Below are 15,390 nucleotides of genomic sequence, written 5' to 3'. Positions count from 1 at the left end.
CCGGACCTCTGTCACTGGGCATCTCCTTCAAACCCCTGCTGCCGCCTGGCTCGGCAACGCCTCACGCTGCCTCTGCACATATGCATGTCATGTGGTGTCAGCGCCAAGGTGTACTCTGATGTTATGGGGCCTGATGGTAGCATATTCCCTGCTGATAGCGATGATTTCCACACTCAGGTATGTAGGATTGCGTGTGTGTGCGTGTGCCCTCTGAGCCCGCCCTTCACGTTATGGGTACATGCCCGAGCTGACTGGTTAGCCCCCTGCTCCTGTGTGAGTCCGCAGTGAGGATTCAACGTGGCACGGACCCTCGTCCCGTGTTCTCTATGCTCTATTTCACCTGGTTCTCTATCCTCTTGCCCCCGTTTGTTCCCCTTCCTTCCACTAACCCTCCTGTTTTTCCATGTGGCTGAGCTTGAAATAGAAGGGGGTGACTCACACAATGTGGCTGGCACACCGGGGATCAGAGCTCTGCTGCTGCACTATTTTGCATCCCAAAGGACAATTTCAATGAAAGCACGGTGTGAAGGGATGCAGAATTGTATCCCTCTTTGTTAGACAAGTTCTCTGCAAATGCTTTACTCCAAATGGCTTCATTTTATGTCTCATTTATGTTACTACTAAGAACACAACGGAAATCGTCTTCTTCCTTGATGGAAATAAGACATAAGCTAAGACATACAGAACCCCGGGAAGAGAAATGAAATCCACAAAACTTATTCACATTAGGCCTCGGATGAGTTTTTCCACTTTTATTGAAAACAGCGCTGAGTAATATTCAACTTAGCCGTGATTTAATATGACATTTAGATTTTCCTCTAGCACACAGCGCTGAGCAGGCAGCACCCATGGGAATCTTCTCTCCTGGTACACAGTTAACATTCCGCATTTGTCCGGCACTCTGTAATTTATTGGATCTCATCTGTCCAGGCTGTGATTTATATATTGATTTGAAAAATAAATAAAAGTGATAGGAACCTGCATTGGGGTGTAATGATGGACTGTGTCGACATGCAGGAGTAGGGATATGAAACATTGGGAGGAAATTAGATATTATGCCCCCAAGACAACTGCAGCCAGCAGCACATTCATTATTGGCTGGATATTTATTATTAAGAATTTCTCTTCATGAGTGACTGCTGCGGAATATTTCGGCCCTGCTCCTGCTACCAAAATGGTGCGTGTGTGTCTGTACTCTATCTATGTTTGCATGCATGTGCACAAATGTTTGCTGCCGTGTTGTCAGTGTTGCTGACACGCCGAAGACGAGAAGATTTGGTTCTTCATGTGTGTGACTCTTCATGTAAAATACTCTTGGACCACACACGCACACACTGCTTTAAAAGCTCCTCAGGTGAAACTAAAAAATAGATGCAGTGCATGTCTAAAAAGCCTGGATCGTGGTTATACAATGCATATTCACACCCTCTAACTCCATATTTCAACCTGACAGGACCACATTCACAGAAACGGTCGGGTAGAAAAAACACTAGACAGCTGTTAAAAACTCAAACTCCCTGCCAGGACTTCCACCACCGCTCGGCACCAGTTTTAATCACAGCCCAGTGAATTTTAAACAGCAGTATAGAGAAGGGCCGCTGTCCAAGCCTCCAGAATTCTTATTTCATTTTTTCCCTCCCACCTCTCTGCTCTAATCCACTTCAATTATGTTTCCTCCCATTTCTCCCGATCACTTTACAGCTCAGCAGCACCTGTGCTAATTGTAGTGGCGATGATCGCTGATATGTTTTGCATTCTTAAAGGAGTTTGAGAGGGGGACGACAGATAAACATCTAGCCCCGGGGCTTTTGGAAAGCGTGGCTCAGCCTAGCAGATGGCCATCATATTATATGAGGAGAGCTACTCGCTGAGGCTGGTGTTCGGGTGGGTGGGGTGTAATGAGTCTGAGGTAGGAGGAGGAGGAAGAGGTGGAGAGGGAAGGATGATAGGAAAGAAAAAGAGGGGGAATGAAGGAAAGAGAGGAAGGGGGGTTAGTGTATGGACAGAGATAAAAGGCCAAAAGAAGGGATGGAAAATTAGGCAAAAGTGGAGTCCTACCTATTGTACAACCTATTGTTTGACATTTTGGTGCTGGCATTTTTGCTAAATATGTTGTTGGCTTTCTTGCTTAGCATTAGATCAGAATATCGATGCCATTCTAATGCTAAATAGAGAGTGTTGTATTGGTTGGGGGAATTGTATCATGAAGCTACTGTCAGCAACTAATGACTGCATACAGTATATAGTTGGAGGACATCTCTCCATCTGCTCTCATTGTATGAAATTGATGCCAAATAAGCCCCCGTGATAGGCACGGCCATCTAGGGATGGTGACATAATTTGGAGTTGCGCAGAAATCAATGGCTGTAGCCACCGTAGCGACATCCGCTAACCAAAACACACACTTAAACTAGCAAAAAAACACAGCAAGGATCTGTATTTAACAGTAGAGCAGCTTCTTGTGTTGGTCTGAAGCTAACGTTCACAGATATGGAAACTTCAATGACTGTAGTTACGTTTCCCTCTCGCCATTCCTCCTCTACTCTGCTAATCTGGAACAGTTTGGCTATAGGAGCCGTATTTGTCAACAGAGCCGTCAATCATCCTTTTTAAAGCATCAAATAACTAATAAAAAATAAACTTGAAAGAAAAATGGACACTTGGACGTGAATCAGCATGGTAATAACTAGCTATAATTACAGAAACCATGTTTGAGAAAAATGTATTTGGCGTGTATTTTGATTTTATATTTACTCGTAATTATTACTCGTCCCATCTGATAACATGGAGCTGGGAGCTGTCATGTCATCCATCTTTTCATACAGTCTATGCCAGCGACCAGTTAGCTAGGTGGGCAAAAAGACTGTTAACAGGGGGAGCAGCTAGCCAGGCTGAGTCTAAGGGTAATACAGCAAGCCTACTAGCACATCTAAAGCTCACTAATCAACACCTTTATCGTGTGTGTTTAAACAATACATTTAATGAAGTGTCAAAGCAACACAAGGTCACCTGGTTAGCTCATGGTGAAGACAACTCCAGGAATAGCTTAGCTAGTCACTATGCCCGACCGCTGGTGGCCAAAAAGGTAACCAATTAGCCTACGTTGAGCTAGGCTAATTGGTTGCTGTAGCTTCAAATATTATCCTACAGACCTGAGAGTGGTATTGATATTGTCATCTAACTAAGCCAAAAAATACAGTTTAAAATGTTGACACATTAAAAATATACCTAAAAGGTGAATCCCAAACTATTCAAAAACAGCTGCTTAATAAAACAACTGTCTCTATTTAATAGTATTGCACACAGATATACAGTCTCTATATTTGTTTGAGTGTACCTCCATTTAGCCAAGGACAACAAGGTTTGTGTGTGTTTGTGAGGGAGACCATGTGTGTGTGTACTTCTCTGAGAGAGGCTGTGTATCGCTCACCTAGCCACCTTGCTGCCCCCACTGAACCGATTGCACCCATAATGAATGGGCTGCCAGCCCTCCCCGCTGTGGCTAGCCGAGGTCGGACCACATATTATACAGCAACCTATCTGAAGTGGACCACATATTATATAGCAGCCTATTTGCTGGGATGATGAGCTCTGGACACCTCCCATTATTTATTAGGAAGGGCTGCAGCCATGTGAGAGCAGAGGTTGGATGGCCTGAGTTAGCAGGTGTGTGTGTGTAATGGGGAAAACAAAGAAGAAAAGGTAAAAGTAAAGAAAAAAAGGGCTATCAAGGATAATTTGAATTAACTGCATTATACTGTATTTTAATTGTGAGTTCATAGATTTTTTAAATGACAACAAACTCCCTTGGTCATACAAGAAAACAATTCAATTCTTTCTTTTTATAGCCTTACTAAAGAGACAACACCTAAAGTCACTTAAGATGAAAAAAGAAAGAAATATGTTTGTCTTCAACAATAAAAAACAGCTGACTTCAGTGGACAGCAAATTCCCACGTGGCTTTGAAAAATGGTCCAAATCCTCAGCGTTCTAACAGGGGTCAGCCTGCTTTGTTAGGTGTGTTCTCCTGGTGCTAAAAGACAAATGATGTACTTTGCCTTGGGTCAACTGGGCTTTCCCATCCCATAATGACCTTTCAGGGAGCTGGAAGAGAACAGTCGTTCCCATAGCGATGAAGCAGTACTGTACGCTACACATCAAAGGTGTATATAATGGCCAACTAATGTTTTAGCGCTGCAACATGACCTCTCCACCTCTAATGGACTGTTTCACTGTTCATCAATCATATAAAACAAAGTTCTTTAGCAGGAAGCTGTTTGTCAAAATAAAAGCCTCTTCAAGAGAGTGTTTTTTGTGCACGTGTGGAACCTGAATCTGCAGCCAAACATGCATGCATCCAGAGTTGTTTTCTGTTTTCAATCGAATCACATGCTACCAATATGTTCAACACTCACCACTTTGCTTTGGAAGACAACCATAGCAGCTCATAGTGTGTGTATGTGCGTGTGTGAGTGTGAGTATGTAAGGCTGCACTGCCAAGGTTCCCTGGAGGAGAGAGGATCTCTGTCAGTTTGTCATCAGACACAAGCTGCCAAATTTTATGAAATACCAAATTACTAATTGGCCCAGCGTTAGGTTTCCCGCCTGGAAGTGAGACTGTAATATCTGGGCCTCTATTAGGATCACAGAGAGAGCCACACTCTGCGGCCTCCTGCTGAGCTGGCAAGTCGCTGTCATTTCACACCACGCTATGGCAGTAACACACGCACACACACATAATGTGATCATCAAGGACAAAGACTTTCTGCAAACATTTACAATTTATTCCAAGCAGACTGAAGTATTTCCTTGATTGGGTCGTTTGGGTTTGCAACCAATTAAGAAAAAGAAATGATGTAAATGGATGCAATATAACGCCTATTTTCTTGTCTTACCTCTATACCTCTACTGAGGGTCAATATGCATGATCAGCAGACAGAACATCGGCACTGGATTCCTGCTTTAGGGCACAACAGTTTTTCAATAGATTATACTGTGTAGGTGTACTTGTTTTTTAAACAGCTGTATATGTAAATTTACTACTGTAATGAAGCTTTATCGATGAAATAATGAACATAAAAGCAAATATTTCAGGGACACCAGCACCCGTCAGAACTGCAAAATTGCGTTGCTGTTTAACAGCTGCAACTTTATGATAAACACTGAACAGGACTGGGCAGGCACAGATTATTTGGGTGACTTTTGACACATTGGCTCAATTTTCCGCATGGAAATCAGATGCCCAGTGGTATTTACTAAAAACAGGGATTCAGAAAATCGGTGTATGCATGAAAGACAAAAAACTAATTTGCATCTAGACCCTGGTCAAATGACCCTGCAGTAAACCTGGGTTATTATCGCCTCGGCTCAGATCAGCATTGATGGGAACACAAAACCCGGGTCGACTTGCAAATCTCCGTCCTCTTTCCAGCGCGATGCTATGCTCCGTTGGTAACTACTGCAACTCCTTGTCATCTCAGCTACAAATTCCGTCCGTCTCAGTCCGAGCAGCGCTCGAACATCGCTCCAAATTTGTTGGAGCCGAGTTTGATACACAGACTGAATGAGTAATAAATACAACAAAGGCCGAACCACCGTAACATCTTCACTGTTTACTCACCCTGTTTCGGGCGCGTTTGTGACATCAGGCGGTGGCGCAGCAGAAGAGGCCGAAAGGAGTACACTCCACTGGCAATGGGAAAAGAGACAATTGCCATTTATTAGCGGGTCTTCCCGGGTCTGAGAAACCCACGTCAACATGCTAATTTTGGTAGAGAGTATTGGAAATGTGTTATTAGCAGAAACACTATAGTCGTTAAAGAAACAATACAGAAATATAGCACTTAGTGCCTCAACATAATCTCCTTGAATGGACCTGTTGTGTATTCCTGAACATCCAACTGTGCGCTGCATCACATCGTTGATATTCAGAGTGAATGGAGACTTACAACAAATGACACACACACATACACACACACAGGATGGATCCTAATGAATAGGACAGCCTCGGCACAGTAAAGACTGCTGTTTATTTTTTGTCTAGCAGTGCTATCTTTTTTTCAGGACTCCTAATCAAACATGCCTAAGGCCACCGGATGGATAAACACACACACAGTTTGGCAACATTTCAACTCTTCTCTCAGCGGTGCAAAGGAAGAGAATAAGGGTTGGCTGACGAGACACACACACACACACACACACACACACACACACACAAAAAACACTGGACTTTAAGAGGAACGTCTCAGTTTGTTTTAATGTAAAAAGAGTTATACCCTTACACCCAAACACATGGTTAGCAAATGATGGCAGTTGACCTTTTGATGTATTGATGTACACTGTAGCAAATTCCCCAAAATGTCACCAAACAATCACACAGATTTTAAATGAATCGGGGCACAATCAGATATAAATTACCAATAAACTTTGAAAGACGATGATTATGTAAAACACAATTATGATCCGTCTTACTGGCACATGCGGAGGCAAATATGCCTTTATATTAATGTGTAGTTATTCTTTTAGGTCGGGGGACAAGCACTCATCTCAGAAATGACAGCTCACGTCACTCTGTGCTCTTTTCTTCCAACAGTTTCTCCAACCGCTCATGGGTTTAAGTGTACGAGTCATTTCCAGTGCAAAACTGTGCAATTTGGTTATCTAAGGCGCTGGTTTCCCTTTAGAGAGTCTTAAAAGTCTGTGTCCTCCTCAATGTTGGGAATGTTTCTCAGGGCTCTGACGCTCCTTTTTTAAGAGCCCACTAGTATTGATCCACTTATAAAACAAAGTTCTTCAGTTTGCTGCAGGGAGTTTGAGTTCTTTCAGTCGAGTAGTACACCAGTTGTGTACTGAAAACAGGATACAACGACTCTATCATTGTAGTCTGTTCGTGCTGTTGTTGCGTCTGATTGGCGGTTCAGCCCCGTTAAGCGATCCTTCACTCAATGTTGGTGTTGATGAGGCTTGTAGATCAGGCATATGCTTCAGCCTATCCCCAAGACAGCTGGGCCAACTCTACATCTGAGCAGACGCACAATCCGCCGGCTCAGGACTTCAGCTCAGCCTGTGGGCGCCTTCTATACGTTCTGTGAGAGGAATCGGACTTTCTTTCCCGACAGCAGCAGGCTCCTGAGTTCTTTGATGGAGGGAAGCTTCATTTTGTCTTTGTTTTTGCTGTAAACATTCAAGAAGATGCCGAAGAGCACCAGAAGGCCGCCCCAGATGTACCTGAGGAAGGAGAGACAGACGTTCAGATACTTGAAGAGGGACGGCAGAAATGAAGCAGACTGCAAAGTGAAATCAGCTTGTGCAAACAAACTAATGCTAAATCATGCTAATGTAATTAATGCATATACAGTCTGAAGTAAAGCAGGGTTAAACAAACTGGTTATTTTGGACTTGATCCTGTTTTTTTGTTCTTGTGCACATGCATGTATGTAAATAAATGATATTTAACTTAAGGGAAACTTGCTTCTTTTAGGCCATGAAAGGTCACTGAAGGGTTTGATAAGTATGAAAGTAAAGTGAATCAAACTCTTGGTTTAAAAGGTGTAAACTAGAAACAGGAAGGTGACTGACTCAAAGAGGAGCAAACATCAGCTGGAGGGAGAATAAAGTTGGCACGTGAGGACACAGAAAGTGATATAATGTGTGTGTATGAGTGTCCAAAGTCATGATACAAAACCAGAGCAGGAGAGGTACAGCAGAAAACGAGACCCTTTTGACTGAACACAGTGACTGAAAGAGCAGTGGAGAAGTCAAGGTCTGAAAATGGACTGAGGACATGAAAACGAGGGGCTGGGGAGCCGAATCAAGTATTCTTAGTAAAAAGGCGAGGTCAGTGTAAACCATCACTTTAAACAAGAGGAAACTGATCAAAGTCAAAAGGTGACAGTACTTACTGAAAAGTGAAAGGTTTTGCGAAGAACATGAAGGAAAGTACGATTGTCATGGCCTTTCTCCCGGTGGTCACTGCAAAGGAGAAAAATACTTATTTATAAATAAGAAAATGTAACAAAACCTGTGACTGTCTGTTGTGCTCAAAAAGAGATCTTGTCTACAGCTGGGTTATTAACTGTTGATTGTTTGTCATCCTAATTGTGTTTGTAAAAAAATAGAAACGTATATAGTGAAATATGACACCAGATTCTGTACAATCTAAAATTAAAAATGAGTTACTGTGCAGATCTTTCCAGAATGAAGGGAAGACAAAGTGTGGCTCTGACCTGTCACTGCAACCAGGGCACCAAACAGCTTGATCAAGGCCAGCACGAAGGAGATTCCAAAATACCCCGTGAGAGAGAAGAAGAATGCATAACCGTATGTCTTCACAGGATGCTGGGAGGGGAAAAAAAGAGGATACAACAATTTCATTTTGAAGCAAAACATTAGGACTTCCAGTATGCAAGTACAGTGCACACTGTAAGCCATTCAGTCATCTTATAAATACATACAGCCCAAATTAAAAAGCATCAGCTGGAACATTTCAGGAGGTTATACAGGAATGCAAGACGCAACCCTAATGTTATGGAATATCTATAAACCTGCATATTCTAAAGGAAGGTTTGAGCCTAAAGCCAATGATACAGTACAGACCAGAGTTTGCGCTAGACTTCTTTTTTGATGGCCAGTTTGGCCGTTAATACTACAGAATTTTGGCCATATAGGAAACTATCGGACATATGCTTTGAATAGCAATATATGCCTAATTAATTAACTAATTTGACATGAATAAATTCATTAGACATCATCCTGAATGTGTGTCTTTGCGTTGAATAAAAGATGGTTAAAATAAGCTACATGAAGAAGCCAATATAGGTCTAAAAGAAGAAAAAAGAGAAAGCCTTGTCAGTTCATTTTAGGTCAGTGGGGGTTCATTGAATCAAACTTTTTCAAAGTTGAAGCCATCCAACCCATTGGGACAACTTGCAAGTTAGAAACTTTTTTCCTTAGTGAGGCGGCTTCTCAGGGCTGTTTATATTCGGTTCTGGAGCGAGAATCTGAAGTGTGCTGGCAATATTTGCAATTTTCCCGAAATCCCGGATGACAAGTTGAATGTCAACCCGCTATAAACACGCAGCGCTGTCATCATCGCCACTGCATCTCGCTGACTACCGAGATACAAATGATGGGTCGCACTGTGCCGCTGTCCGTCTGCGCCTGTCCATCTCTCTATGTTTAAACAGTGGACACAAAGGCTGTATAATTTCACTTGGACACATGTCTTTTAATAAACACAATAGCCAATTTAATACACCATCACTCATTTTTTAATTATTTATTTATTTGGTATATTTTCCCAGTGGACATTTTTGCCCTTGAACTCTTTATCTGCCGGACAACTGCATGCGATACCGTCAAAAAGCCAGTACATACCAGCTAACGTAAACCCTCGTACAGACATACAGCATAGTGCCTAGGGCATCTGGTCTTCTTGTCTTAAGTTATACTCACCTCTGAACAGAAGGCCACTGCTGGGCCCAGCCCACCAACACAGAGCAGGCCTGTCAGTATGTAGACAAACCCAATGGAGTACGAGTACAGCACCTGTCAACACAAACGGATGTGAGCAATCACTGACAAACACAGAATCGTTACTGTAATCACAATTTCACGAAACACAGGGCACAGAAGTCTCCTTTAGATGACACGTATTCTGCTCTCGCCCCACTTCACTTTATCTCATTATCATTATATACATGCATAAATAAAGTACCATTTCAGAGTTGGAGCCGTTATGGAGTTTCATGGCTTTCTCCTGCACGTTTCCAATGGCGGCGTCTGCACACAGCGCCAGGGAGATGAGGAGAACACCTGTATGACACGCACATAGATATGGAAGGCTTAGAGCATTAATATCCATTTAGAAATAAATGACCACACAAACAGCATGGTGATTGCTTTTGGAATAATAGTTTTTTGTGAGACCACTGGAGTCTGCTGTTGGATCAACAAAAAAAAAATACCTGTGACGTTGAAGTTGGGGGCCACTTTGCTGTCGGCCAGCGTGAACCAGATGAGTCCCAGACTCATGCAGAGAGCAGCGGACACATCAGCCACATTATAGCGTTTACCTGGAACCCAAATAGAAAGCACTGAATCCTTCAGCAGGAAGCAGAATTCTCCTCAGTCACATTTTTGGCCAACTTCACAAAAGCAAATAAGGAATAACTTTTAGAGGTTACACCAGCATGAAATCCCAACTGAAATCTGAGTAACTGGTTAAACTTCCAAAATCTTTTGCAACATCACAAACACAAAGAAACTACTTCCCCTCCAGCACACCGTGCAAGATGTCTTCAAAAGATGAACCCCCCTGTTTTTAAATAAAAGAAGTTGACATAGTGGACTTCACTAAAATTTTAACTGAAGCTTTTACAATCGATATTGACAATACAAAGTTTCTGAGGTCGTGCACGTAACAATGCAACGCACAAACTTTGTGAAGAAGCGAAAGTTGGGAGCAAAACAACAGGATGAAGGAGTCTTCCAAAAGCAGGCTGACGGATAGATGCCTAGAGGATGACAAGGGGACGGAGCATCAGGTTGGCCGTGGTCGGCTTTGATTCCCCGACTCGCCTTTGAAGGGCCTCGAATCAGATGCAACCCCACACCCCTCCCTTCATCTGTCCATCCCTCTCTCCCACTTTCGTTCCTTTTTGCATTCTAAGTGAAAAGATTCTGTTTTTCACTCGACCCCTTTAGGGTACCGTGGTCCTCACATCTACCTATCCAGAGAGAGAGAGGGAGACGCAGAGAGGCAAAATACTGAAAACCTGTCTGACTGAGGACACAGAACCTTTAGAAGGCCGGTGTGAGGATAAAAGGAGAGACAGAACCAAGAGGAAAAGAGAAACCGAGAAGGCAGCCAGCTGTGCTCTGACAACAGAAAACAACGGACATAAAAAGGAGGAGTGGAATCTTGAAAATTAGTCATCGCTTCAGAGGAAAAGTGAAATGACTGAAATGGTGTAAAGCATCTATTTCTTTTGACTCATGATGGCGGTTAAATATTTTACTTTCACTTTTTTTTTTTAATGTAAAGATGCAACCTTTACTTTAATCAATCAATTTATCATCGCTAATAAAATGCTAAGCATATACTTTACTTTAGAGTCGTATAATTTTGAATGGACAACCTCCATTCACTGTGTTTTTGAACTACTCAAGGTTTTTACCACTACTGATTATTCACTAATCAAAAATGTAAGTCTGGGAATGTTCCAGAGGGCAGGAAAGCTGGAAAAGAGAATCCTGTTTATTCCACTTCAAGCTAGCAGGTGTTCCCAACAAAAGCCTTTTTTACACTGCGGTTCCGCTTCAGCGCTGTAACGAAGCTCCTTTCTCATGCCACCTTTGTCATTCTACATTGGCCCAAGCAACACCGGCAAACAGCCGCCCCAGTGTGTGATTTTAAGTAGTGTTCCGGCGTTGCGGAAGCAAAACGTGCACGAGGTGTAAACAAACAGTGCGTGCTTCAAATACACACACACTGCAGTTTACATGCCTCTGTTACGTCTCTGTTACTACCTCTGATGCCAGCTCTGAGGCGGAACGACTTTGCCTCAACATTACGCCTCAGTGCGATTCACATAGAAGATGGAATGTAACAGAGGCGTAACAATCCCGCTTTGAACTGGCAGTGTAAAAAGGGATACAGGCTAACCATGGGCGGCCGCCGCAGTATAGCGGTGGAAATCGCAGGGTAACACATGATAAGATACACAATAGGTGGCCTACGATAACGATACAGCGACTCTGCAATAATTTATATATTGCAAGACAATCATATAACGATACATCAGGATATCTGATTAACTTCTTCTTCGGCCAGATATCTTGTGATCACGTTAGCCTCATTCATGTCATCAGCGCCACCACGAGGAGTCATGAAGTAGTGACGCGGTGAGTCAAAATCGTAGGGAAATCTGTTTAGAGCTTTGGATATTTATAAATTAGAATACCTGTATTTGGCCACAGCCTATCGGTGTATAAGACGAAGATATACTGAAGTATCGATATTTTATCCCACCCCTACCTAGGTATATTAATACTGTCGAACTATAGTTGGCCAATCGTTTAAGGAAAAAAAGTTATAAATCTGTCCATGGAAACAACCCCATCAGTAATTTCATTAATAAGGGGACAATCTCCTTCTCTGGCTCTGCAAAGAAACACTCTTATTTATGTTTTATCATGACTGTTATAAGACCTCTCCTGCTGGGTGTAGGCCTTCTTAAAACTTTGATTTGGCAGCTGGGTTGTGTTGATGTCATTTGGTAACCATACAAGGTTGGTTTTGATCATTTCAGCAGGCTATGTCGTTCACAAACCTCCTCCACATGCTCAGCTCAAATCCTGTTGTGAAAACAGAATCACCAGTGGAAACATTTTAATCTGGGTTATGTTTTTTTGGGTGGTTTTATTAAGTACTTCTTGAGTCAACAGATAAGACACATACAGTGAGGGAGAGGCACGACAAGACGGTGTGTGTGCGTGAGGGAGGGCTGGACGTTGTTTGTGGATTAACACTAGAATAAGGCAGAGAATTAGGAATAAAAATTGATAAAAATAGGATAATGTATGCGTTTAGATATTTTCAATATAAAAGCAACTAATTTCCCCACCCCCAGCCTGAGTCCTTAGAAATAAAAGCATGACGATAGAGAAAAGTGTCCGTCTGTTTCAGTCCCCTCCCACATTCTCTGTATAAAAATGTGTGCATCAACACTTCTGAGAGGTTGTGTCCTGTTGAGTAGAGAGCCCAGAGTTGTCATCGATGTTTGACAACGTTTAGCAAAATAATTGATGGCACACAGAGCTTCAGAAAGCTATTTTGCAGTAAGAATTAATGTTCAAGCCATGTTCATTGCTGCATCTTTCATAGTGTATATACCACACGGACCACATAAACCACAACCACAGGTAAATAAGTCTTTGTGTAAATACATAGATTTGAATAAGCTTACCTTGGATAAAGACTCCTCCAATCATGACCGGGATGAGTTTACAGCACTTGAAGATGACCTGTGTAGGGTAGTTCAAGTAGCCCAGAGAGGTATTGGACAGACCCATCGTGCCAACTGTTAGAAAAGCGATGATCATGTAAGTCTTCCCTGGTATCCTGGAAGACAGGGAAGTATAAAGTAGTTGAGAAATGGATTTACATTTTAAACTGCTTGGATGCTTCAGAAGATTTAACAAAGGTTCTGTCTTTATGTGTGACTTTTAGTATCGAGAAGACAAGTCTTACAAATGACCGTAATGAATCAAATATTTGTCAGCAAATATTTAAAAGGTACACGCTGTTCTCTAGGAGCAGGTAATTATCTACCTTCTGCGTTTGTCCTGTGTGAGTTGAAGCTCCACCAGCCCAAACGTGGAGTAGAAGCCGAACTGGACTAGAGTGAGGTACCAACCGAAAGGCTTGAAGCCTTCCACAGAAAATATTAACTCCTGGGTGAAGGGAAACATAAAGAATCACAAGCAGGTAATGATAGCCTTGAGATGAATACAAAACATTTTTTGAGTTACTAAATCTGCAAGTCAGAGAGAAAAGTATAGAGCTGTTATTGAGGCTCTGTGGTTCTGTCAGACAAACTTTAACACATTTAAATCTTTGTATTACCTGCAGGTATCCATAGATGAGGTAAAAGAGGAAGACTCCAGCCACACAGATTAAGAACTGTGTGGGGGGACTGAAGCTGCTAAGGTTAATGCCCAGGACCCTCAGCTCTTCCACAGACTTTATGTGCGGTGACATCACCTCCGTGGACGACGGGATGGAAATTGAAATGTGCTTCCTTGAACTGTTGTAGCCCACAAGGCCATATTTGGCACTCATTGTGTCTGGGACTGCTGGCAACTGTGGAAAAAAGTGGGAGTTAAACAATGACAGTTTTCTGCTGCTCCTGCTCAAGTTTCAAGCAGAGCAAGAAGTTTTGAAGGCAAAGAGACAAAATGCTTAAAGAGGGATTGCATAATAAAGTCATGAAGCTAGATACATCTTTATATGCAGGACTGTAAATTACATTATGCGACAAAAGGTACAACAGAGCTTATATAAAAAAGAAATAACAATGGAGACAGTGTTGCCAAAACGAATACCTGTTGCACCGAGGGACTCATGCTGAAAATAAATATTTACATGAAGCCACTGCCTTTATTCTTTGCAGAAGCAAAGACATAATTATACATTTAAGTGCACATTGGGTAAACACTAAAGTCAGCTATGCTAGTAGTCAGTCTCTTTGACAAACAAAACTTTAGCTGAACACTTTGGAGAAGCACACACTAAACTTTAAAGCGTCTATTTCCATTGATGCTTAGACTGCTACTGCATCACAACATTTATCAAGGCATGTGTCGTGCATTTCTCAAAAGCAGATGTTCGAGTTAGCACATCTACACGCTCTTATGTTGTTTTTCGTTTTAAAAAATGTCTGTTATAGTTCTTTTGGTATTACTTAGCACAACCTACTCTTGACTGTTGTCAGTATTTGTGCTGGAGGGGAGTGTGTAACAAGCATGCGTGTGATCTCAGATATTACAAATAATGTGAAAGGAAAGAATTAAATAACTTCTTCGGTCAATCTGAACATTATATATTAACATAGTCGAAGAGTCCAACCCGTTGAACAACACTTAATTAAACACCAACCCAATTGTAAACGTGTAGTATCTGAATATTTGATACATGTATGCGTTTTGGAAAACTATGATAGACCGCATCGTTCAGCTAGGGTACCTAAAGCAGCCGATTGCTAACGGCTAATTAAGTTACCTTAATAAGATGTCATTTGATTAGCATGGAGAACACAACTTAGGATGAGTCGGAATTCTTGTAATCAACGTCATCTTATAAAACGACTACTTTTAGCGAAAAATTAAATCACTGACTCTGATTTCTTAGCCAAACAAGCAAGCTACAGTAGCAAGCTTGTTACCTTCAACAGCACTTCCGGGTTTCTTTGCGTTAGCTTCTCCTCTTCTTCAGAGGCGACGCCGGTGACAATCATTTCCCTGGACGAGCCGGCTTCCTCTTTCACACATGTCGAACATTTCCATATCCTTCCCTTACAATGACAAAAAGCGACTTCACATTGAGAAGCGTGTTAGCCTGCTAAAAGCTGCTTGTACTTGCTGCAGCTGCAGTGGCTGAAGCGGCCAACAACTTCCGGTCCACTCCGACCTCTGAACTGTGACGCTATTGGTCGACATAGCAGCGTGTCCTAGCAGGTGAATCAATGCACGCTATCAGTCTATTACATAGGCAACACTTAAATCCTTCCTTATTACGTTAAATTGTATTAGCCTGCGTCATGAACGAGGAAGAGGACAGATAAATAAGCCAAATACAGTAAAACATCACAAGCTGCATGTTTCAACTGT

At 42.2% G+C, this 15,390-nt stretch overlaps 1 protein-coding gene across 1 annotated transcript; it reads right to left on the bottom strand.

The window, feature by feature from the left end:
* Nucleotides 1-6,244: 6,244 nt before the first annotated feature.
* On the bottom strand, nt 6,245-15,178 carry slc35b3 (solute carrier family 35 member B3). The gene is made up of 10 exons (XM_069667464.1): nt 14,946-15,178; nt 13,628-13,864; nt 13,334-13,455; nt 12,969-13,123; nt 9,966-10,073; nt 9,716-9,813; nt 9,454-9,546; nt 8,226-8,337; nt 7,902-7,971; nt 6,245-7,227 (listed from the first exon to the last, which is right to left on the bottom strand). Exons 1-10 carry the CDS (start codon nt 15,015-15,017, stop codon nt 7,077-7,079), a joined length of 1,218 nt encoding a protein of 405 aa, XP_069523565.1. The 5' UTR covers nt 15,018-15,178; the 3' UTR covers nt 6,245-7,076.
* Between the last annotated feature and the right edge of the window lie 212 nt (nt 15,179-15,390).

The sequence above is a fragment of the Semicossyphus pulcher genome, unplaced genomic scaffold (assembly GCF_022749685.1).
Source record: "Semicossyphus pulcher isolate SPU_LCO1_2020_fin unplaced genomic scaffold, fSemPul1.0.p SCAF_18, whole genome shotgun sequence".
Classification (NCBI taxonomy): Eukaryota; Metazoa; Chordata; class Actinopteri; order Labriformes; family Labridae; genus Semicossyphus; species Semicossyphus pulcher.
The sequence above is the reverse complement of the archived record's forward strand: the minus strand, read 5'-3'. Positions and strand labels throughout refer to the sequence as shown.